Source organism: Pogona vitticeps, chromosome 4 (assembly GCF_051106095.1).
Source record: "Pogona vitticeps strain Pit_001003342236 chromosome 4, PviZW2.1, whole genome shotgun sequence".
In the NCBI taxonomy this organism is placed as follows: domain Eukaryota; kingdom Metazoa; phylum Chordata; class Lepidosauria; order Squamata; family Agamidae; genus Pogona; species Pogona vitticeps.
In genome coordinates this window covers 167760657-167782900 of record NC_135786.1, presented here as the reverse complement: position 1 = coordinate 167782900, position 22244 = coordinate 167760657, and the positions used below count along the sequence as shown (strand labels likewise).

The following is a 22244-nucleotide window of genomic DNA, read 5'->3' as shown; positions in this document are numbered from 1 at the left end:
CCTTTTACTTTTAAATAATACTTCTGGGCCAATATGGGAAGCAGACACATTTTTTGTAATAAAAATGGTGTTGGATGATCGGCACATGTATTGCAACCTTTGTGTTTTTGAACAAAAACGATGTCCAAAATTCAACTGTGAAATATTACAGATAAAAGGAGAATGTGTAATTGGTTTTTGCCATTTTGGGCTATCTGCTGTATGCCCAGACATTCAAAAAAGTGATAACCAACTGGATGACACGGGTATTTCCATGTCCATGATAGGCAGCTGAATAATCACATACCTATTTTGCAGTTTCCAGTTCATGCTTTGTGATTGCAGTAGGATTCTGGCATATTTCTTCCAGATTCACCAAAAATAATAAAGAGGAGCTATGCTGTTGCCAATTGGTGCTACACTGGGGACTCCCTGACTATAAGTAAGGTAGAGGCCCAGGTACATTGGCAGAGCACTAGATGAACCACCGCTGCGATAGATCTGTTGCAAAACATGAAATGAGGCAGAGATGTGCATAGGGCAAGGATGGCAAAAGGGAGATTCCAGAACACATTGTATATAACTTCACTCCATATATAGACAACAACCCTAACAACAGGCACAACTAGCCTGAAACAATGTAGTAAACCACATACAACAATGAATTTCAAGTTCCATAAATATTTTTTTAAATCAGTTTTGGTTTTAAAAGTCTATGTTTGCTTAAAAAACTTTGTGACAAAGTCTGGTTTAGTAAGTTTGGATCATAACTCATGATCTTTTAAAAACCAGTTGACATAGACCTGGGATCTCTCCCAGAGATAGGCAGTGTCTGGTTTTTTAGTCTAGATCTTGTTGGAGTATAAATCCAATTGTCCCTCACCACTGACACTGTTGATGGGAATTGTTGTATAGCAACATCTGCAGAGCCACAAGCTGCCAAACATTTATCCATTTCAAGCATTGATTCAAAGGTTTTACCTGGAAATGTATTAGTAAGTGCCAACAAGAACTCTTAAATGGAAACTTGTATTGGACAGTTTCTAAGTGGGCCTTAGAAAGCCTGGCTAACAACAAGGCCAGTGGAGGTGATGGCATTCCAGTTGAACTATTTAAAATCTTGAAAGATGATGCTGTTAAGGTGTTACATTCAATATGCCAGCAAGTTTGGAAAACCCAACAGTGGCCAGAGGATTGGAAAAGATCAGTCTATATCCCAATCCCAAAGAAAGGCAGTGCCAAAGAATGCTCCAACTACCGCACAATTGCACTCATTTCACATGCTAGCAAGGTTATGCTCAAAATCCTCCAAGGTAGGCTTCAGCAGTATGTGGACCGAGAACTCCCAGAAGTACAAGCTGGATTCCGAAGAGACAGAGGAACTCGAGACCAAATTGCTAACTTGTGCTGGATTATGGAGAAAGCCAGAGAGTTCCAGAAAAACATCTACTTCTGCTTCATTGACTATGCAAAAGCCTTTGACTGTGTGGACCACAACAAACTATGGCAAGTTCTTAAAGAAATGGGAGTGCCTGACCACCTTATCTATCTACTGAGAAACCTATATGTGGGACAGGAAGCAACAGTTAGAACTGGATATGGAACAACTGATTGGTTCAAAATTGGGAAAGAAGTACGACAAGGCTGTATATTGTCTCCCAGCTTATTCAACTTATATGCAGAATACATCATGCGGAAGGCTGGACTGGAGGAATCCCAAGCCGGAATTAAGATTGCCGGAAGAAATATCAACAACTTCCGATATGCAGATGACACCACTCTGATGGCAGAAAGTGAGGAGGAACTAAAGAAACTTGTAATGAGGGTGAAAGAAGAGAGTGCAAAAAATGGTCTGAAACTCAACATCAAAAAAACTAAGATCATGGCCACTGGTCCCATCACCTCCTGGGAAATAGAAGGGGAAGATATGGAGGCAGTGACAGATTTTATTTTCCTGGGCTCCATGATCACTGCAGATGGAGACCGCAGCCACGAAATTAAAAGATGCCTGCTTCTTGGGAGGAAAGCGATGACAAATCTTGACAGCATGTTAAAAAGCAGAGACATCACCTTGCCAACAAAAGTCCGAATAGTCAAAGCTATGGTTTTTCCTGTCGTGATGTATGGAAGTGAGAGCTGGACCATAAAGAAAGCAGACCGCCGACGAATTGATGCCTTTGAATTGTGGTGCTGGAGGAGACTCTTGAGAATCCCCTGGACTGCAAGGAGAACAAACCTATCAATTCTAAAGGAAATCAACCCTGAGTGCTCACTGGAAGGACAGATCCTGAAGCTGAGGCTCCAGTACTTTGGCCATCTAATGAGAAGAAAAGACTCCCTGGAAAATACCCTGATGTTGGGGAAGTGTGATGGCAAGAGAAGGGGACGACCAACGATGAGATGGCTGGACAGTGTCTGCGAAGCAACCAACATGAATTTGACACAACTCCGGGAGGCAGTAGAAGATAGGAGGGCCTGGCGTGTTCTGGTCCATGGGGTCACAAAGAGTCGGACATGACTAAACGACTAAACGAAACGAATTGGGCAGTTTATTGTACTTTGCTGTGATAGCCATGGTTTATGAGAGCAAGCACACACATGTCCAGAACTGAAGTAAACCTTCAATTAAAAAATAAAATCTGGGATAGGTGAGAGCAGAATTAATTATCATGGAAGGATTTTATTTAGAGTTTAGCTTGCTTTACAGGCCAGAGTGATTTGCTTTGCATGGATTTTATTAGTCTTTTACTTGCTCTGTGGTTAAGCTCTGTGTTTGTGCTGTAGCTGGAATCTGAAGTATATTACAACTCTCTATGCACACTTATTAAGGGACACTTGTTACTGAAATCAGTAGCACTTGCTTTTTAATAAACCACAGACAGGTTCAGGCAGCATAAAAATAGTTCAAGCAACCCTATTTAGCCCCCACCAGCCTGCTCCAAAAGAACCCATGTAGACAAGTCCTATATTTAAAGAGGTAGTATGCTGGGTATCTGCACTTTCGAGAGGGCACCATTTGATGCTCCACCTCTGTTTCTTAGGTCAGCCTTCCATTCTGTACTGTAAAACCTAACTTGTAATTATTAGCAAAGTCACTCAAAGCTCCCACTCCCCTCGAAACCACCAGATAGAAACTGCATTGCTCAGTACTTAAGTCCCAGTATATTTTACATATGTGAAAATGTCCATTTTTTTTTGAAATGTTTTGCTTCGGTTTAGCTGCTCAACAGTGAAGAATCATAATTTCTACCAGCATGGCACACGTAACTGCCAGTTTGCTCAATAAGGGTACGGCCCCCTCACAGCATATTCTTCCACCAAAGTTAATTAATTTGGCTACTACTTCATTTAACCCAGACCTGGGCAAAGTGCGACCCGAGGGCCACATATGGCCTGCAAGTTGCTCTTGTCCGGCCTGCCGGTCGTCACTCCAGTCTGGTGTTCAAGCACTTGTTCAAGCCCAAGACAGACTGGATTTCTCTCACTGAACAAGTTGAACATCAAAAACATTTATAGCTTTTTGTCTAAAGTTGATCAGTTGTTTATCTTTTATTTTTAAGTAAAGTTGGTTTGGCCCCTGAACACAGTTCAGATTTTTCATATGGCCCCTATAGAAATTAATTGCCCACCCCTGCTTTAACCAAATCAATACCTAATATATCCTGGCTTGGAGACAGGATGATTGCTTGATTGCTCTGTTTTCTATCAAGTCACTTCAGCCAGAACCTGTGAATTCATAACATCTCAAGACACTAGGTGGCTGGAGCTTATCTCTCCTTCCTATGACACATCTCTTTAGTTTTAGAAAAGGTAAGCATATCAGGGCAAAAACAAAAATAATAACAAAAGACAAAAATGGTGTGGTACCTTAAAGACAAACTGCTATATTTTAATGTGCGCTTTCTAAGATCAAGTCCTTTTCTTCAGAAGAAGTTTCTGAGGAAAAGGACTTGATGCATGAAAGCACACATTAAAATATAGCAGTCTTTAAGGTGCCATAGCCCTTTTCTCTAATGTTTCTTTTTCTTTTGGCTTAATATCGTCGTAAAACGAATCTCTAAAGGGTGCATTTGTCTTATACCCTTTTTTTGTTGGCTTATTACAAGTATCATCTTTGCGTCGGTTTTGCAGTTTCCAAAAGGCCAAAGAAGCCACCTCTGCTGTTTGATTGTGACAACCCCATCCCGCTCACAAAACGAATCCGGAAATTGCTTCGGGGGCCACAGTACGGCGAGCCGGATAAATGGCGGGACAGCTTACGTCAGACGTTCCGGGTGCTATCGAGAAGGAGAGGGCGGGGCGAGGGCGACTGTCTCCGGGCAGAAATTAGCTCCCTTTGCCGCTCCCACACCGCGGAGCGGCAAAGGGAATTGCGCGGGAAGGGTTCGCGCCCTCCGGTTCCTCGTTCGAATTTCTGGGGCCATATTTGCGCGCATTCTCTGTAGCTTCCGCTGTCTTGTGGGGGGCGGGAACGTGGCGCGCATAACCTGCTTCATATTGCGTACAGCAACTTGCTTTAGCTTTTAATGGTCCAATAAAAGGTATCGCCTACTCTTGCATTCGTGTAGTGTGAGAAGGATCGAATCTCCCCGTCCCGACAAAGGGCGTATACCATATACAATGCGGACATCGAAGGTGATGCCCTGACAGGGTTGGAGAAAAGGGAGCTCGTTCTCTATAGGAAGGAGCGGAATAGGGACTCGAGGGAGCGTGCGGTCCGTTAAACCGCTGAACTTGACTGATATTACTGCCGCTCTTCGAAAGAGGGAGCAGTATTATCCTCTTTTCTTGCATACCTTTGTGCATTTTAACAGCTGCCCGGCGCGACCTGAACCGGTTTAGAACTGGATTGCCAAGCAGCTCTTAATGGTGCGGAGCCCCAGGTCAGGGCGAAAGACCGGCGGCATCTGAAAAAATGCCAAGGAGGTTAAACTGACATTTTGCCGCAACAGTGTCTGTATTCGAAGAGTAAGCAAGCTTTTTAAGCACAAAACTCTTCCAGGTTTAACCCAGCTTTCAATCAGGCGGTCACCTCATGCCTGAAGAGGCTTTCTCTAACCTCTGCACGTTTCCTCTGAATTAACACCCGAGTTCCATTCGGAGTTACTCCCAATGTAGTTCACACGGCACAGCAAGGTTTGGGGCGGAACCCCAAACGCCCTTCAAGGCTCATCTTTGGTTCTCGGAAAGTGCGCTTCCAGCGCTCTACTATTTTACGATATCTCACGCCCCTCTTTTTTTTATTTTACTCGCAAGTAAACCCAGTGAAACGGCAAGTTTGCCTTTCAAGTAGCCCTGCTTGGTTCGGGGTGACGCTGACAGAAATCAACCTTCCTGTCCCGTTAAGAGCCCCGACGCTTTGCACATCCGACCTAACTGGTCTTGTGTACGTCTACTCAGAAGCAAGTCAGGAAGGTTTGTTTATTGGGAATATGGGTTTTGAAAAGCCGCCTGAGGCATTTTTTTTCAACGCACAGGTTCCGGCTGCGAGGATATAACAAGCAGCTGGCGCAGTTTGGGTCTCTGACACGGCGGGAAATCCAGAGACCTAGGAAAACAGTGTGGCTGTCGTCGTCTTTTCCTCCTTTTTCTCCCTACCCCCCCCGTTGTTCCCGAGATGGTACCGTCCACGGCAGGGCGCCTGCGTGTCAAGTCACGGGCGGAGCCTGTCTGCGTGTGACTCAGGCGAGGAGGAACGGCGTCGGCTGCCATTTTGAGGGGATTCGGAGCTGACGGCTGGTCCTGTTTTCGCCTCTTCCCGCGTCATTCGGCCCGTGAGATTCCTCCGCGCTATCCGTCGCTTGAGAGGGGACCGGCGGGGGGGACTTCGGTCGCTCTCTTGCCTTTTGCCCTTTTCTTAGTAGGAGCCTGTAGTTCAGGGACGGCCCGGCCCGGCCTCGCTTCGCCGCCGCTGCCACCGCCTCCTCCTCCTCCTCTCGTCCTTCCTGTTCCTCCTCCTCCTTCCTCCGCCGCCACCATTTGCCCTCCCCCGGCGGCTCCGGGGCGCCGAGCTTAGGCTATGGGGACCAGGCTGCTGGGGCTGAGCAGCGGCAGAGCGGGCGGCCCGGTCGTCGTGAACAGCGCAGCGGGGATGGGGGAGCTCGGCGGCTTCTTGGTGGCTTTATCTTGACATGGCTCCTGCCCGTGCTGCTAGCAGCGCCGCCGCCACCGCCTCCACTGCTCCGCCCGCGCCCGCCGGCTGCGGGTAGCGAGCCGGTCCACCCCGTGGTCTCCGGGTCCGGTCCGGTCTTTCTTGTTGCCCGAGCCTCTCGGCTGGGGCTCAAAAAAGAGGGGGAAGGGAAACGCCTTATTTTGTTTTTTTATGAGCGAAGGTTGAAGTGTGTGGGGAAGGAAGGGGGGTCTTTTTGGAAACCACAACTAAACCTGACCCAGACAACTGCGAGCAGGGAAGGGTGGGTTAATCTCCCTCCCTCTCTTTAATTTTTTGAACTCCAGTGTTTGTCCGCAAACACATTCCTCTCCCCCCTCCCTTTTCCATTCGTTGTTGTTTACAACGCGGAAAACCTATCGGTGGGAGCCCATGTTTTGCCATTGAGACCTCTTGGCGTGTCCTTTTTTTCTCTTCCTTTCCTCCCCCCTCCCCCCCTTTTCTCTCTTTTTATTGACGAGCCCGAGTCGATCGATGCCTAGAAGAGAGGCCATGAGGGCAAGTGTGGATTCTGGGCCGTAGACTCGAGTGCCTCTCCCGCCCCCACGGCGCTGAGCCCGGGCCCGCCCTGCCCTGCCCGCTCCCCTCTCCAGCAAAAGGGGCAGAAGCAGCCCGCCAGAAGGCCGGTCGCGCCAGCCATGCCCAGCCCCAATTAAAACCGCGCTCCTTGCGGTGTCAAGCGGCAGAGGGAGGAGGATTTTCCTCGCTCTATCCGTGGATAGACGGAGGGAAGGAACACTTGTTCGGGGATAGCGGTCTGTCTCCCGTCCCGGGGGGTGGGGAGAGAGCTAAATTGAAAGATCGCCTTGGGATCCAAAGCATTCTGGATCCTAAGAGAGTGCCCCTTAGCTTCCTTTCTCGCCCTTTTATTAATGGCCATCATGATCCCTCTCCTTTCTAACAGACGTAGCCTCAGGGCGGCCATGTGCCTGATGATGAGCAGGATGAAGTTAGAAATGACTCTGCTGTTTTCCAAACTCCTTGCTCCTCTGCAAACCAGCACCTTGTTGTCTGTGGTTGATTTTGTTGTTGGTAGGGAAACGACTTACCTCCCAGGACGTCCACTCCTGTTCTGCAATCCCTTCTTTGCTTTCTACCAAGTCTAATAATTCTCTTTAAAAAATTAAGCCAGTCAGCATAGCAATAGCAGAAATCTTGATAATAATCAGCAGAGTCATGAATCTGGGTGGATTAGAACACTGTTTTTAATTTCAGTTTTTGTTTGGATTTGGGGGTTTGAGGGAAGGAAACAACGCCCAAATGGATTGGGTCCATGCCCACTGTTGCTTTTTTTTATGCACACAAATTGTGATAAGATTTTTTGTCCATTCTTGCCCATTTATTCCTGTGGTTTAAACTGTGTATATCAGTGTATTTTCTTCAAATTTCTTTGGGCTTTAATAATACTGCACAAACTTTGTCCAATGATGGTTGGACTACTTATTTTGTTTTATGACCCCTCTAATAAGACAGTCTTGTAAAACAATTGCCTGAGGTGCATTTTAGGGTTATGCCTGTGTTTTACTGATTCAGTGGCATGACCAGGAATAAAATGACTTGTTTCTGTTGTACTTGAGTCTTATGAAAAAAGGGCCCATAGTTAGTGACAGTTTCTAAAGGCTTTAGTACCATCTGTATTACAAAATGGGGGACCCAAACTCCCGGAAGAAACAAGCTCTGAACAGACTTCGTGCTCAGCTTAAAAAGAAAAAAGAATCTCTAGCTGACCAGTTTGATTTCAAGATGTATATTGCCTTTGTATTCAAAGACAAGGTAATTTCACTTCTGATGGTTACTAATTACTTATTGTTTTCAAAACTGTGATCTGAAATCTGAATGGAATATGTATGTTGTTTCTTTAGCATTAATCTTATTGATACAGTTCAATTGCTAATGATTGCACATTCTTACTCAGTATTTGTCTCCTTAGAGACAAATTTTTTGTTAATTTTTTTATTATGGAAGTTTATGTATTAGGTGCAATGGCAGGACCTCAGTACTTTTGATGAGTGGAAGTTATAGTATACATTAAGGTGTATTGTAGCTAAAGTATTGTTTAATTGCATTGCTCAGAAATGTATTCTCTTTGTTTACTCTGAAAAGAGGAAAAAGTCAGCACTCTTTGAAGTGTCTGAAGTGATACCAGTCATGACCAATAATTATGAAGAAAATATCCTGAAAGGTGTGCGGGATTCCAGCTATTCCTTGGAAAGTTCCATAGAGCTTCTACAAAAGGATGTGGTACAGCTGCATGCACCCCGCTATCAGTCTATGCGCAGGGTAAGATAATTTTTCACTTTGTTTTTGAGTGATTTTATTAACATTCACATGTGCTCCTTGGTCAAATATCTAGATGAAGATTAAGTAACCCAGTACGCTCAAGATAAGTTGGATTGTAAGTCCCATTTGTAGCTGGCGTAGCCAGTGATGTAGGTTTATGAAGAATCACTGGAAAAGTATGTAATGTGCCGTGTTGGTTACATTTGATCTAGATATAGTCAAATAGGATAGAGAAAACTTCTTTAGGTGCACCAAATAGCTTACAAAAGCTTAGGGATTTTTTCAAATATTGAGTAGTAAGTTTCTTAATGCTTTGTGCCCCCAGACTGGTCCTGTGACTTATTGTCTGGTCCAGAGAGTTTGCTCTGTTTTCTATGTAAAAGTCCAGTTTGTATGTGGATGCATTTAAATGCATGATTTTCATAGTTTTTATCCTGTCTGCCAAGAAGGGGAGCCAGTATGGTGTAGTGGATAAAGTGACTAACCAGGACTTAGGAGACGTGGGCCAGTTCAGTCATGGAAACTCAAATGCTTGTTAAATAATGGAAACTTACAAAGTGGTGCCACTGGTAAAACCACTGTTTAAGTATATCACAAAGCTTGAAAACTATTACAGTTGCCATAAATAAGCTGTGACTTGATGACAAGTAGCAAATCAAGAAAGAAAGATGTACAGTACTAGAATACTTTATTTATTTATTTATTTAATTTAATTTAATGTAATGTAATTTATACCCCGCCTATCTGCTCAGAACGAGCACTGATATTTTATACTTTGTATCATTTGTAACCTTTTTTGGTCTGAGTGCCCAAACCGGGGGGGGGGGGGAGAACAGTGGGCAGTGTGCCATGGTGGTGGCGGAACCAGAAGTGTTGGCAGAAGGGGGAATCCTGGGCACAAAGGTGCCTCGAGACCCCACTTCAGATCCACTGGCAGTGCCAGCTGCTCTGGATCCTGGCCCGCCACCTGTTGAAGCACCAGCACCACGGCTGCAGCCGCATCCTGAGGTTTGGCGGGGGGGAGTAGTGATCCAGCGACTCATGGCTTGCGTGCCCGCAGAAAAGGCTCTGTGTGCCAGCACAGGTTCGCCATTGCTGATCTAGTACTTCTAATTATCCTGGTCTCTTTCAAATTTTTATTTTCCTCTTTCTTGCAGCTGTTTGTAATGTAATAAAATTAGCTTGTTAAAAACTTAAATGTGTAATTGGAATATAGTAAGACCATGATGTAAGACCATGAAATTGAGCCTGCTCTGAAATCAAACCCAAAAAAATTCTGTTAGTGTTTGTTTGTTTGTTTGTTTTTTTTTATTTTTTTATTTTTTTATTTTTTGGTAATTTACAATTTCTGTAAATCGCACATTTGATTTTATTGATCTTGATAAAGACAGTAAAACTGGGAATAAATTTTGGGGGAAATGCTTTGAAACTAGGTCTTTGTTTCTAGGAGAAAGGAAAATTGTTAAATACAGTAAAGAAATTTGCTGCTAAATTTCTGGAAGTTTGCACAGTACTGAAGTTTCAATTCAGTGTGAGCTTTTGTGGATCAATCAGTTTTTCCAGAAATAAAATTGTTGATGTTTACATTGCTACAGGGTTTTTTTTTCTGTTTTCTTTTTCACCTTTTCTTTTGCCAGTACGCTGAGACAGACTAGCACCACTACTCCTTTGGCAATTTTTAGAACAAGTAGTTTTTTTTAAAAAAACCTAGTAAGTTTATTGCCAGGGTGAAAGCTTTATTTAAAATAGGACTGGGTTCTGAATTCTGTGTTAGAAATGATGTATAACTAAACATTAGACACAGACTTTAATTTGTAGTGTTTAAATAAAAGAGTAAGAAAAGTACTAACATTATGCATAGAATATGAAAGTTGCTGAAGCAAATACAGTTATTAATTTTCCCCACAGACATATATGTGTGTTTTCACACTAGAATATAGATTTTTTAAAATTTTGTTTTGTTCCTTCAGGATGTGATTGGCTGTACACAAGAGATGGACTTTATACTTTGGCCTCGGAACGATATTGAGAAGATAGTCTGTCTTCTGTTTTCTAGGTGGAAGGGATCCGATGATGAGCCCTTTAGGCCTGTTCAGGTATATGTTTTGAAGTTGAATCCTATTTAACTCCATGTTAAGTTACACTTTTAATGTGAGCTGACTGTTTTTTCTCCACTCATAACTGATTTCTGGAACTTTTTGTTTTTATTCTTTGGTTAGAATACAAGGCAGGATGTTGCCACAGTGTAAACATGGAAAGGTGTTTTGGGTCTTTGTGGCATTGGGATCAGGAGTGAGATTACTTTGGAACAGACAATGTTTAGCCCATGTGACAGTCTGCAGCTGTCTCAGATTCACTTTATATTAATTTGGTTTTGAATATTGTTGTTTTTGTGTCTAGTAAATTTACACAGAACTATTATCACTCTGGTATTCCTCAGGGGTTTAAGTATCTGGCTGCAGAGTTTGTGAGTTTGATCCCACACTATGCCTCCTATGAGTAGAGCCACCCTGCATGGCCTTGAACAAGCTACACAGTCCCAGGGTGTCCCCAGAAGATGGGAAGGATAAACCACTTTGGAGTACTCTCCACGTAGAAAATCCTGAAAAGGGTCACCATAAGTCAGAATTGACTTGACAGCACATGATTATTATATTACCTGCTGTATGTATCCAAAATGTACTGTTTCCCTGACAATAAGAACTAAGCTGAAAATAGTACGATTTTTCAAGATGCTCGTAATATAAGTCCTATCCCAAAAATAAGGCCCAGTTAAGTGAAACCCTGCCCTCCACCATTGTGCAGCAATCAGAAAATGACATGACTGTATTTGAATAAATGTAGATAATTGTACATTAAAAAAAATAAAGCACCCCCTGAAAAATAAGCCTGAATGTGTTTTTTGGAGCAAAAATTAATGTAAGTCCCTGTCTTATTTTCGGGGAAACACGGGTAGTTGTTTATATAAAGGTAAGCACTGATCTAGTAGCTTGATACACTTTTTGTAGGAGAGAGAGATCTCGTATTTAGTGTCATTTAAATTGCTACTTTTTTTTTTAGTGGCTCTAACTTCAAGTTGTCTGTAACTCCTTCACTCCATACTTAGGAGTAGATAGAAGTTAAGCCTAAAACTACAAATCTTTGGGTGATTTCTAGTAGATTGGCAAGACCTGATTTCCCACTATTTTAAGAAAAATAAATGAAAGACTGCTCCTGTCTTAAATTACAGTGTTAAAATGAAGCAGAGGAGGGAGCCATGGGTGTTTTTTGTATGAAAAGACTGAGCTCCTTTCCAGTTCCTGGATTGAAAATTCCTGAATTTTGTGCTACTGACTCCAAATGTTAGTCTGGGATTCTAATCAAAACATTTACAAACATGAAGCCTGCCTGTCACTACTATAGTCGTTCAAAGAAACTTAGTTTTAGTTTAAAGTTTTCTTGTACATCTTTAAAACTGCCTTGTTTTGTTATTATTTCTCCCAGGCCAGGTTTGAATTTCATCATGGTGACTATGAAAAACAGTTTCTGCATGTACTGAGCCGAAAGGACAAGACTGGAATTGTTATCAACAACCCTAACCAGTCAGTGTTTCTCTTCATTGACAGACAGCACTTGCAGGTAAATATCTTTGAATGAACACTAGTTCTTATATCTCATCTGATTCAACAGCTGTTTTCTTATCTTAAATACAGTCAAGAAATACAAGTAGAACTGATTATCATGGAAGAATATTGAAATTGTTGCTCTATCTGGATTTAATCTTGCTGCAGAATGTGTAATGTGTTTTGTGGGGCATAGTGATATAACAGGTTTTCTGTCTAGTACAGTGAAACATTCAGTATTTGAATTTCTGTTAGTGTGGAATTAAGATTTACACGTGCATTGGTAACATTTGCCATTTGTTGTGGCATAGTTTCCATGTAGATACTTTTTACAAAGCATAATGATTTATGTTTGTACTCTCCTGCTGGAGAAGGCAGGATCAGAACTCTAATCAAATTCTGTATTCAGCACACGCCACACAGAGACTAAATGCTGTGGTGTGTGTTGTTGTTTTTTAGTATTGCACTGTCCTTTGTTCCATGTCTTGCTAATGGAAAGAAGAGAGAAATTTACAAAGATTTTTTTAGAAAACGTTTATAAATATTGCTTGGTTCTGAAGTAGATTTATGTATCTCTTTCCAGACTCCAAAAAACAAAGCTACAATCTTCAAGTTATGCAGCATCTGCCTGTATCTGCCACAGGAGCAGCTCACCCACTGGGCGGTTGGTACCGTAGAGGAGCACCTCCGTCCTTACATGCCAGAATAGGGTACTGGCCAGCAAAATGGGGAAGATCACAGAATGCAGGAGTGTGTTTTTTCACTTTTCTCGCCATTTATTCTTTCGGAATAGAAGAAAATGGACATATGTTCAGAACACTATCCATCGTGGAACTTGATCATCCTGGATTATTTTTTTTTAAATCATTTGTATCTCAGAACTTAAATTTTTTTAGATGTTTTCTGCATGGACCTTGTGAAAGAGAATGCTCTGCATATTTCTGCATTGCATGAGCATCCTACCAAAATGTGAAATGAAGGGACTGATATACACTGAAAGAAATGTATCTGAGAGCACAAAGTGATCATTTTATGGTGGTGTTCCCATTTGTGCTGGTCATGTCCCCCAATATCAGATTGCATAGGGTGAGAAGTGAATGTAATGGTCTAAGAGCCCTATAAGCTTTGCTGTTCACATGATTGTATCACAGCTGTGTCAGATTCATTCTGATAAATAGGTTTATGGCTTGTTACAGTGGATGGATAACCATGGGAAAGAAATCTTTTAAGGAAAAAAAAGCATCTCATTTGGTGTAGGCATTATTTGCCTCTCTTATTTTGCTTGGCCATGTTTGAGTTTACTGGCATTCTCATGTTTGGATCTCTTTCCCCAGTTTGCTGTATAATTAAATAGAGTGTTCTGTTGAGTTGAATACATTTTTACAGACCTGGAGTCTGGAGAAGCCTAAAGCAGCAAAATTGAAAATAACAGCTGCAGAAACATGTTGGCAGAGGATTATTTCTTTCTGAGAGTTGACTTGTAAACTTGCTGGTGAACTGTGTAGGAAATGCTGGTTTCTAAAACATTTCTTACGGGAAAACCCTCTGAGGTTCTGTTTTGGGGAGGGGGGAGGAATAACATTTCTAAAGCAGTTGTGGATTTAATTGTAAAATATTGTTTGGAGTGTCAAAGTTGGTTTTGACAGAACATATTTTGTTTAAGATTGTGCAATGAGTATAAGGAAGACTACTGTATAGTTTTGGCAAAGAATGTTTTGCCTGAGGGTTGAGTGATTTTACTGAAGCAAATCTGTATAAGCCTACTCCCTTGGGTAAATCTAGTGCTTATCTGTTTAAAATTTGTATTTAGCTTTGGTTTGGAATTGGAAAAAAATGGAAATAAACAAATTTAGTTGAACAATGACCTGCTTAATTTCTTTAGAAAGCCTAGGTATGACACCAGCTTGAAACATACACTTGTGAATTACAGACGTACTCTAAATATAAACTGATATATTCTGTGCAAATGATAACACTTATAGAGCATGGTAACTGGAAATGCAGCGTATGTCATAGTAGGATGCATGTATAAGACACTGAGATAGTAACTAGAGGTAACCTGACTTCCTATGAAAAATATACTCGTTTTTTATAGAATGTAAGTGAACTGATGTTTGTAAGGGAAGCATGGTTACACAACTTATGATACAGTCTCCTCAGAGTCTGATGTAGAGACAGATATTTGTATTCGTAAACAAATACGAATATCCCAATCCTAAGTGCACCTAATGCAGGCCCAGCTTTCAGAACCAGTCCATCCACTCATGCAGTGCCAGCCTTCTGCTGTTTTCACCAATCACAAAAGTAGCTCCGCCACCATCTGGCTTGGCTGGCCACTCCAGGCAGGGGGGTGGGAGGACAAATCTCCCCACACAACTGCTGGGTGGCTAGAAGAGCAGGAAGACAGTGGAATTACTGTGATTGGCAAGAGGAGTGAGAGGCTGGCGGCATGCCAGCGCATGAGGACAGGCTGGTTCCAAAGGCCATACCTGCATTAGGTGTATCTTTGAAATGGATATATATATATATATATATATATATATATATATATATATATATATATATATATATATATATATATATATATATATATATATTAATTTATGAATACAGATATCCCCATGTCTGATGGTTTGATTTGGACCTTGGAAATCAGCAGGGCACTTTGAAGAAAAGTCTTGATATATTTTTTCACCATTTCCACTTTCTAGCAATTTTCTAGGCAAGAAATGCTCAGTAAGTCAGATTGCTTGACGACAGTTGGTCTTTACCTCTCAGATTGCTCATTCTTTTCAACTAAATTGTTTTTATACATTAAAACATATTTACATCTCCTTATGTACCATAATTCTGCCAAAGCATTGAACACAGTTCACAGATTAAACCAATGGAATTGCCATAAAAGTGGAATGCTGTGCATGTTTACTCAGAAATAAATGTCTTCGTATTCAACATTTGCACCTACATAAGAATGTATAGATAGAATTACAGTTTAAGAGGCATCATAATATAGAACAGGGAGAGAGGTGGAAGATAAATGCATTCATATGCCAGTATAAGTACTGTGCAACATGACAAATGAATTAATGTGAGGTTTCATGAATTAGGAGATTAGACTGTAATACTCAGACTAAAATAAATTCATTTGAAAGGTGACTGAGGGCCACTGTGGTGCAGTGGATACAAAGTTGGGCTAGGACAGTGATGGCAAACCTATGGCAAGCATGCCACAGGTGGCACGCAAAGCCCTTTCTTCGGGCACACAACAAGTTAGTGGCCCTCTCACCCACCCTTGTGGATAGGAACCTTTGAAGTGCCTGCAGCTGGGATTCCCCCTTCCTCTTCTGCGTCCGTTGCCATGATTCCTCCCCCTTTCTCTTCCTGTTCTGTGTCGCCACGATTCCTCCCCCTTTTCCTGTTCTGTGTCACCATGATTCCTCCCCCTTTCTCTTCCTGTTCTGTGTCTGTCGCCATGATTCCTCCCCCTTTCTCTTCCTGTTCTGTGTCACCATGATTCCTCCCCATTTCTCTTCCTGTTCTGTGTCTGTCGCCATGATTCCCCCTGCAACTGCCACTTCCAGTTCCAGTTCCAGTCTTCCAGGTGGCATGACAGCCGCTGGTTTCTCTCCCCCCTCCTCTCATTTTGGGCACACGAGCCCAAAAAGGTTTGCCGTCACTGGGCTAGAAGTTTGGAGGCCACATCTCAAATCCCTGCTTGGTAACATCAGTCTTCACTAATACAGCCAGTGATCACAAGTGGCAGAAGTTGAAATCCAACTATCTCGGACAGACAATGTAATCTCCATCTAAAGAGTCGTCAAGGGAGATGGGATGTGTCTTTTATCTATATAGACTGTAGAATCTGATGACTTGGGAAGCAAATGCCTATCCATGATAAGAGATTTTTTTATTTAAACCTTCCAAATTATGGTCAGGCAACATTTCTTTAGGTGAACTAAAGATTGAAATGGGTAACCTGTAGCCCTCCAGATGTTATTTGACTGCCAAAAGCCCTGACCAGTACGAATCCGCATAGTGATCTATTTTTTTAGATAATGCGATCGCATTGCAATGTTTTAATTGGTAAAATATCGCATTGCGATGATCGGTAAGCGTTTCGCTTACCGATCTTCACATTGCAATGTTTCTGAATCAGCTGATCGGCGGTTCCAAAATGGCCCCCAGGTGCCCAAAATGGCTGCCGCAAGTGTTTTTGCGCCCTGCCCTTGCTTACCGAGGGTGCAAAACTGGCGGCGCTATGGAGGATCTTCGCTGAACGGTGAGTTTGGGCCCCATAGGAATGCATTAAATGAAGTTTAATGCATTCCTATGGTTTTTTCCGTTCCGTTTAGCGATGTTTCCTCATAGCGACAATTAATCCAGAACGGATTAATGTCGCTATGCGGGGCACCACTATATATCCATTAGGGATATTGGAGTTAACAATCTAATAATAACCAGAGGACCATCAAACACCATAAAAGAATCATAATCTTTGGTTTAAAATTAAATAAAATTTAAAAACCTAACAAAGACATTCACAGATTGCTTCTCTCTGTTCTAAACTTCTGTAATCAATGAACTGGCATAAGTAATTACGACCTATGGTGTTAAACTTTTACTAAATGAACTACTTAAGTTCTCCATGCCTTACTAGTGGCCTAAGATTAGTTTTCAATAAACCTGTCAAGAGCATTCTGCAATTAGAAGATCAAAGTCTGGGTGAAGATTAACAAACTCTGGGTGAAGACTATTTGAAAAAATACACATGTGACTACAGATGTTTTTATTTTATAGCTTGTCCTATACCAGTGATGGCGAACCTATGGCACACGTGCCACAGCTGGCACACAGAGCCCTCTCTGTGGGCACATGAGCCATGTCGCCATAGAGAAATACCCATCCTCTGATCCCGGATTTCGGCACTCCCTCTCTTCTGGTGTAGTGGTCCAGCGGAGGATTACAATGGCGACTATTACCAGTCTAGCCCAATGGGGGATTGGAGGACCAGTAAGTATTTATTTGTTAATACCGCTCATGGGGGGGGGGGGGAACACAAGCATTTAACCCTTGCAGTGCAGGAGCAGTTGTTTTTTCTAAATTAAAGCATCAGCGTTTGGGTTTTAATTGCAGTATTGGCACTTTGAAATAAATAAATTGATTGTGTGTTGCAGTTTGGGCACTCAGGCTCAAAAAGGTTCACCATCACTGTCCTATACTGTAAGATCTCAGGCAGGTTATAAAGCGATCAAACCATTTTAAACAAAAGATGTTTAAAACAATTTAAAATCAGACAACATAAAATTAAAACATTAAAAACAGCACTAAAACCTGCAAAGGCATGAACCCCCAAAAGTTCTAATAAATAAGTACATCCTGACTCAGTGCCAAAATAATGGCAATATCTGTGCCAGTTGAGTCTCCAAGGGGAGGGCATTCCACAGTTGGGGTACTACAACAGAAAAAAACTCTTCCCCATTTCTCCATATAACAAATAGTTCTCAATATTGGGACACAGAGAAGTTTCTCCCCAGCAGATTTTAGTGATTGGGCAGGTTTAAACAGAAGTACCCTTTCAGATATTTATTTATTTATTTATTGCATTTATACCCTGCCCATCTAGTCAATTGACTACTCTGGGCGGCTTCCAACATATATAATAACAATATAGAATATAACAGCATTTAGACATCAGTAATAGAGTTATTCAAGATGGAAAAAGATAAGAAAAAATAAAAAGAAATCAAGTAATTATTTATTTATTTATTTATTTATTTAATTAATTAATTTATACCCCACCTATCTGGCCCACCGGACCACTCTAACTGAAGGAAAGGCCTTAGATATCCAGTTCACAAGCCATTTAGAGCTATATAACTCATTGTCCACACCTTGATCAAAAGCATATTGCAAATCCTTCAGAACTGGTGTTACGTGCATTCTGAAAGATGTTCCTGCTACCACTCTAGCTACTACATACTGCATTTACTGCAGCATCTGTGATCTTCAAGAATAGCCCCATGTAGAATGCATTGCAGTAGTCTAACCAGGAGCTACCAGGGCATGGACTTCTGTGGCCAGGTTATCCCTGTTCAGGAATGGTTGTATCTGGTGGACCAGTCAAAGTTGAATCCAGGTACTCCAAGTCACTGAGCTTACATAAGCCTCAAATGACCAAAAAAAACCCGAAACCCCAAAAAAGGAGTAGCTCCAAACAATGCACCTGCTCTTTCAGGGGGGGAGCACAACTCCCATCAAGAACAGGTCTCCTGCCCAATTGCCAGGCCTGGAAACCATCTGACAACAGTGCTTCTGCCTTGTGGGGATTCAGTTTCAGTTTACTGGCCCTCATCCAGCTCATTTCAGCTTCTAGACTTTTGTCTAGCACCTGCCCACTCAGCTAACCCTGATAAGGAGAAGTAGAGCTGAGTGTCATCAGCACATTGATAGCACTCTGCATAATGAATATTGTAGGGAGTGTTTGTCAATATCACAGTAAAAAAACCAGGCATTTAACAAGGACAAGCTGCATGGATTTTCTGTTGGTGTGGGGCCAAAACTCCAGAGTCTAAATGAGGCCTGGCCTCAAGAAAACTCTTAGAGTCAGGTTGAATGGAAAGCTTGGCAAAAACACTCTGTTATGAACGACAAGCCTTGAGATTAAGGACACTAGTTATGCAGAGCCTCTTGTCAAACTGCTTCCATTCTTCCCACTTAAATAGCAAAGTAAGAGACTTAGATGGGAGAAAATGACATGAGTTATTAGTATTTACAATATAGTATATTAGATATGGCTATACATATATACATAAATACAAAGCAATGTGCATTTGGCATAACAACATTCAGAGCAATAATGACATAGAAGCAAAATGACCACTAGACTCACAGCTAAGTGGCAAAGGTCGCTCTGTCTCTGTTACATTTATACCCAGAACAACCTATCACATTTCACCATTACAGCTGTTTGTAACTGGAAGCTTCGGCCGCAAGTGGAAGCAAAATTTTGCAGCCGGAGCTCGTAGTAAGACGAAATGTTCGTAAGTAGGGACGTTTGTAAATCGAGGCACCACTGTATATGCTTTCTCCAGCTATTGTTCCGCAGACGGAAAGCCACACAGAAGAGAGTGGAACCAGTGTGGCCACTGTGCAATCAGACCAAAGTGTTTTTCATCACTCCTTTTTCCTCTCCCTGCACATGCCAATCACACATGACCCAAGCTTAACCAATGCCTTGGGTGTAAAAAAACTGCCAGTTAAGCCTATAAGTTCAGAATATAAGACAATACAAGGTGGATTAACTCCATAAAGCAAGCCAGAGCCTTGAGTTTGCAAGAGCTCAGTAGGGCTGTTAATGATGGGACATTTTGGAGGTCACTCCTTGATAGGGTCATGAGCTAGAGCAGTGGTTCTTAACCTTTTTGAAAGAAACGCCCCCTTGAGCCATTGAGGAAGTTATCATCGCCCCCCCTCCCTGAGGTGATGACATCTTACCCACCCACCCACCTACCTACCTACCTACCTAGTCTTCCTCCCCACCCGGGTGTGAGGCAGCGCTTCACGGGGCAAGGATGAGGACCCAAGAGACCCTTTCCTTCCACCCGATCCACACTCAGTGCTCCCCTAAAGGAGGAAGGCGAGACATGGCAGGTAGAAAGAGCTGGATCATCTGGCAGCAACAGCAGCACCGGATCTACTGCCAGCACTGCGGCTGCAGTCGCCTTCACAGGTTTGGCTCACTCCAGCGCCCCCTACCGCCCCCCTTCTGTTCTTTCGCCCCCACACCGCCCCTTTTCGTTCTACCGCCCCCCCTGAAAAATGAAATCGCCCCCTGGGGGGCATTATTGCCCACGTTAAGAACCACTGAGCTAGAGGTTACTTGACAACAAGTTAACAAACGGCAGATACCAGAACAGCTAAATCAAAGGGGCCAGCAGTGATACTAGCTGTTCATTCATGTTCATACATACTTCATGCGTAGTTTAGTTGTACAGTAAATGCTCTGAATGCTTCAGAAACAGCAAGTACTTTCTGCCTGTCTAGTATCACTTCATTTATTGTATCTAGTCTTTCTCTTGCTGTTTTAACTGGCTGGCCTATGGTTGAGCTTGGAATTTATTTTCCTTTTCTTGTTTTGGAGGTCTTTGAAAATGGGGAATGATTAGATAGGTGCCCATTTCAAAACTAGGTATTTAATTAGTTGTGTGCATTGAGGCACAGTCTGCTCAGGTAGTCCCAATTCTGTCATAATTAACAGGGATGATAAATCTAGTGCAAGATACATCAGGGAACTATTGCATCTCCTAGTGTGAGTATTAAAAGCAGAATTGTGGCCAGAATTGTCTGATAGGAAGACCGGGTGACATGCTGCTAAACCAGTTCAAATACTTTCTTCTGCAGTGCTCCATATCCCCTTTGCATCAGCTCCCTCAAGAAGCTTGCAACTGCTGATGCTGAGAAAAAAAATAGAGAGGGACCATCCATGTTTATGGTCACAGTGCCATGACTACAATAGGCTGCAAGCACTACAGGCAAGTCTGTGCAACAGATCTACCAAACCCAGAGTCAGTTTAGGGCATCCTGGGAATTACAGCTTCTTCACGGGGGGGGAAAAAAGGGAGGTAATCTCTAGTACCCCCAATCAGCAAATACACAGTCAGGGGAGGACAGCAGGGATACCAAATGACTCGGGGAGTAGAAAAGGGCCCTGACATTACTAGGTGAATTTCAGTTTAGAAAAAATGTTCAAAATTATCTGATTTAGAATATTTGTTAACTAACTCAAGAATAGCAAATTTGTGGTTCTTCAGATGTTGAGACTACAATTCCCATCAGTCCTCACCAGTAGAAAGGTATTGCAGGAATTGCAATTCAACAATATCTGGAGGGTAAGAAGTTGAACGGGACCGTTCTGAATGGGCCCCAAATTTCCACTACTACAAGCCATTCCACTATGAATTTTGTTGTTGTTGTAGCAGCTTTTTTCCATAGGCATCTACATGTACCTAATATATTCTGAATATGCAACACCATATTCTATCACGTTCCTTTTACTTCCTGATAGTTCTCATAAAGGTATCTTATTTTTGCCTTCTATTTTCCTCTGCATCTTAAACCAGGGGTCAAGGAAGTTTTTTACCTTTTACCCCCCCCCCCCAAATTTTATATACGTTGACATTACCCCCCCTCCCTTGGCTCTTGCTGTCCATGGCAGACCCGTCCGTGGCAGACCCCGCCTCTGCGCTCACCCGGGACCTGTGGCCACCGCCTGAGCAGGCAGTCTGGAGCTGCCAAACCGCTGAGAAAGCGCGTCCTTGGCGAGGGGAGGCGGGCGCTGCAGGGCCAGCAGGTCCATTGGCCATGAGCTCAAGTGAGGCAGGGCAAGAAGGGGGCCTCCTCGCCAGTGCACCAGGCGGGTAGGTGCGAGCAGGAAGGACAGCCCCGGCCAGGGCTCCGCCAGGCAAAGAGACCAGCTGGCCTGGTATGCCACCCTCCCCCCCACCACTTTGGAGGCGAGGAGGGCAGGTGGGTGCCCTGTGCAGTTCCACGCCAGGGCTCGCTTTCCCTGCAACAGAACACCTGCCTACACACAGCATCGTTGGAAATAAAATGCCTGGGGGTAAAATGCCTGCCGCGACCATCCTCATTACCCCCAGGATTTTCATTTTTACCCCATTTGGGGTAATTTGCCCGTTCCCTGACCACTGCCTTAAACCCCTGCAATTTTATCTGCTTTGGGAAATATTGAATGTAGCCATCCAGAAAAACTGCTTGGATCTTCACCCCTGCCTCCCCCCCCCCCAAGAACAAGGGGCTCTGCCTGTTTTGGACTCTTGCTCAATCCACTTCCGCTGTGCAGGTGCCAACAGGTTTCCATGGAGACAACACAGCCCACAGGCCAGAAAATCTTCCTTATCCCTACAGAAGAGGGATCCTTGACTCTTCTAATACCTAATGATAGGACTTGTTCCATCATACATGACCTCCAGCTACTGGATAACTCTACCTCTTCTGCTGTTTGCATTGTGTACCATCTAAAATTAATCTCTGGCATTACTAAAATCTCACCTACAGAGGCTAGATTTTAACTCTGCATAAATCTTTGTCAGCCTGGGCATTACAGAGTGCAGAAAAAAACAAAGTTTCCAAAACCTCATATTGAAGTTGGGATAAAAAGTAGTTTATATACCAGGTACAACTGCAAACAAATTAAA

At 42.8% G+C, this 22244-nt stretch overlaps 1 protein-coding gene across 1 annotated transcript; it reads left to right on the top strand.

Moving 5' to 3' along the window:
- The first annotated feature begins 6752 nt into the window (after nucleotides 1-6752).
- Nucleotides 6753-13891, top strand: C4H6orf62 (chromosome 4 C6orf62 homolog). The gene is made up of 5 exons (XM_020781578.3): nucleotides 6753-7921; nucleotides 8252-8428; nucleotides 10399-10524; nucleotides 11912-12046; nucleotides 12614-13891. The coding sequence occupies exons 1-5, from the start codon at nucleotides 7793-7795 to the stop codon at nucleotides 12737-12739; spliced, it is 693 nt and encodes a 230-aa protein (XP_020637237.1). The 5' UTR covers nucleotides 6753-7792; the 3' UTR covers nucleotides 12740-13891.
- Nucleotides 13892-22244: the final 8353 nt, after the last annotated feature.

What these genes read in the sequence shown, in the direction of transcription:
- C4H6orf62 (XM_020781578.3), top strand. Translation starts at nt 7,793, where the DNA reads ATGGGGGACCCAAACTCCCGGAAGAAACAAGCTCTGAACAGACTTCGT. An exon ending in GCTATCAGTCTATGCGCAGG is followed by an intron (nt 8,429 to 10,398) that starts GTAAGATAATTT and finishes TTGTTCCTTCAG; the next exon opens with GATGTGATTGGCTGTACACA. An exon ending in AGCCCTTTAGGCCTGTTCAG is followed by an intron (nt 10,525 to 11,911) that starts GTATATGTTTTG and finishes TATTTCTCCCAG; the next exon opens with GCCAGGTTTGAATTTCATCA.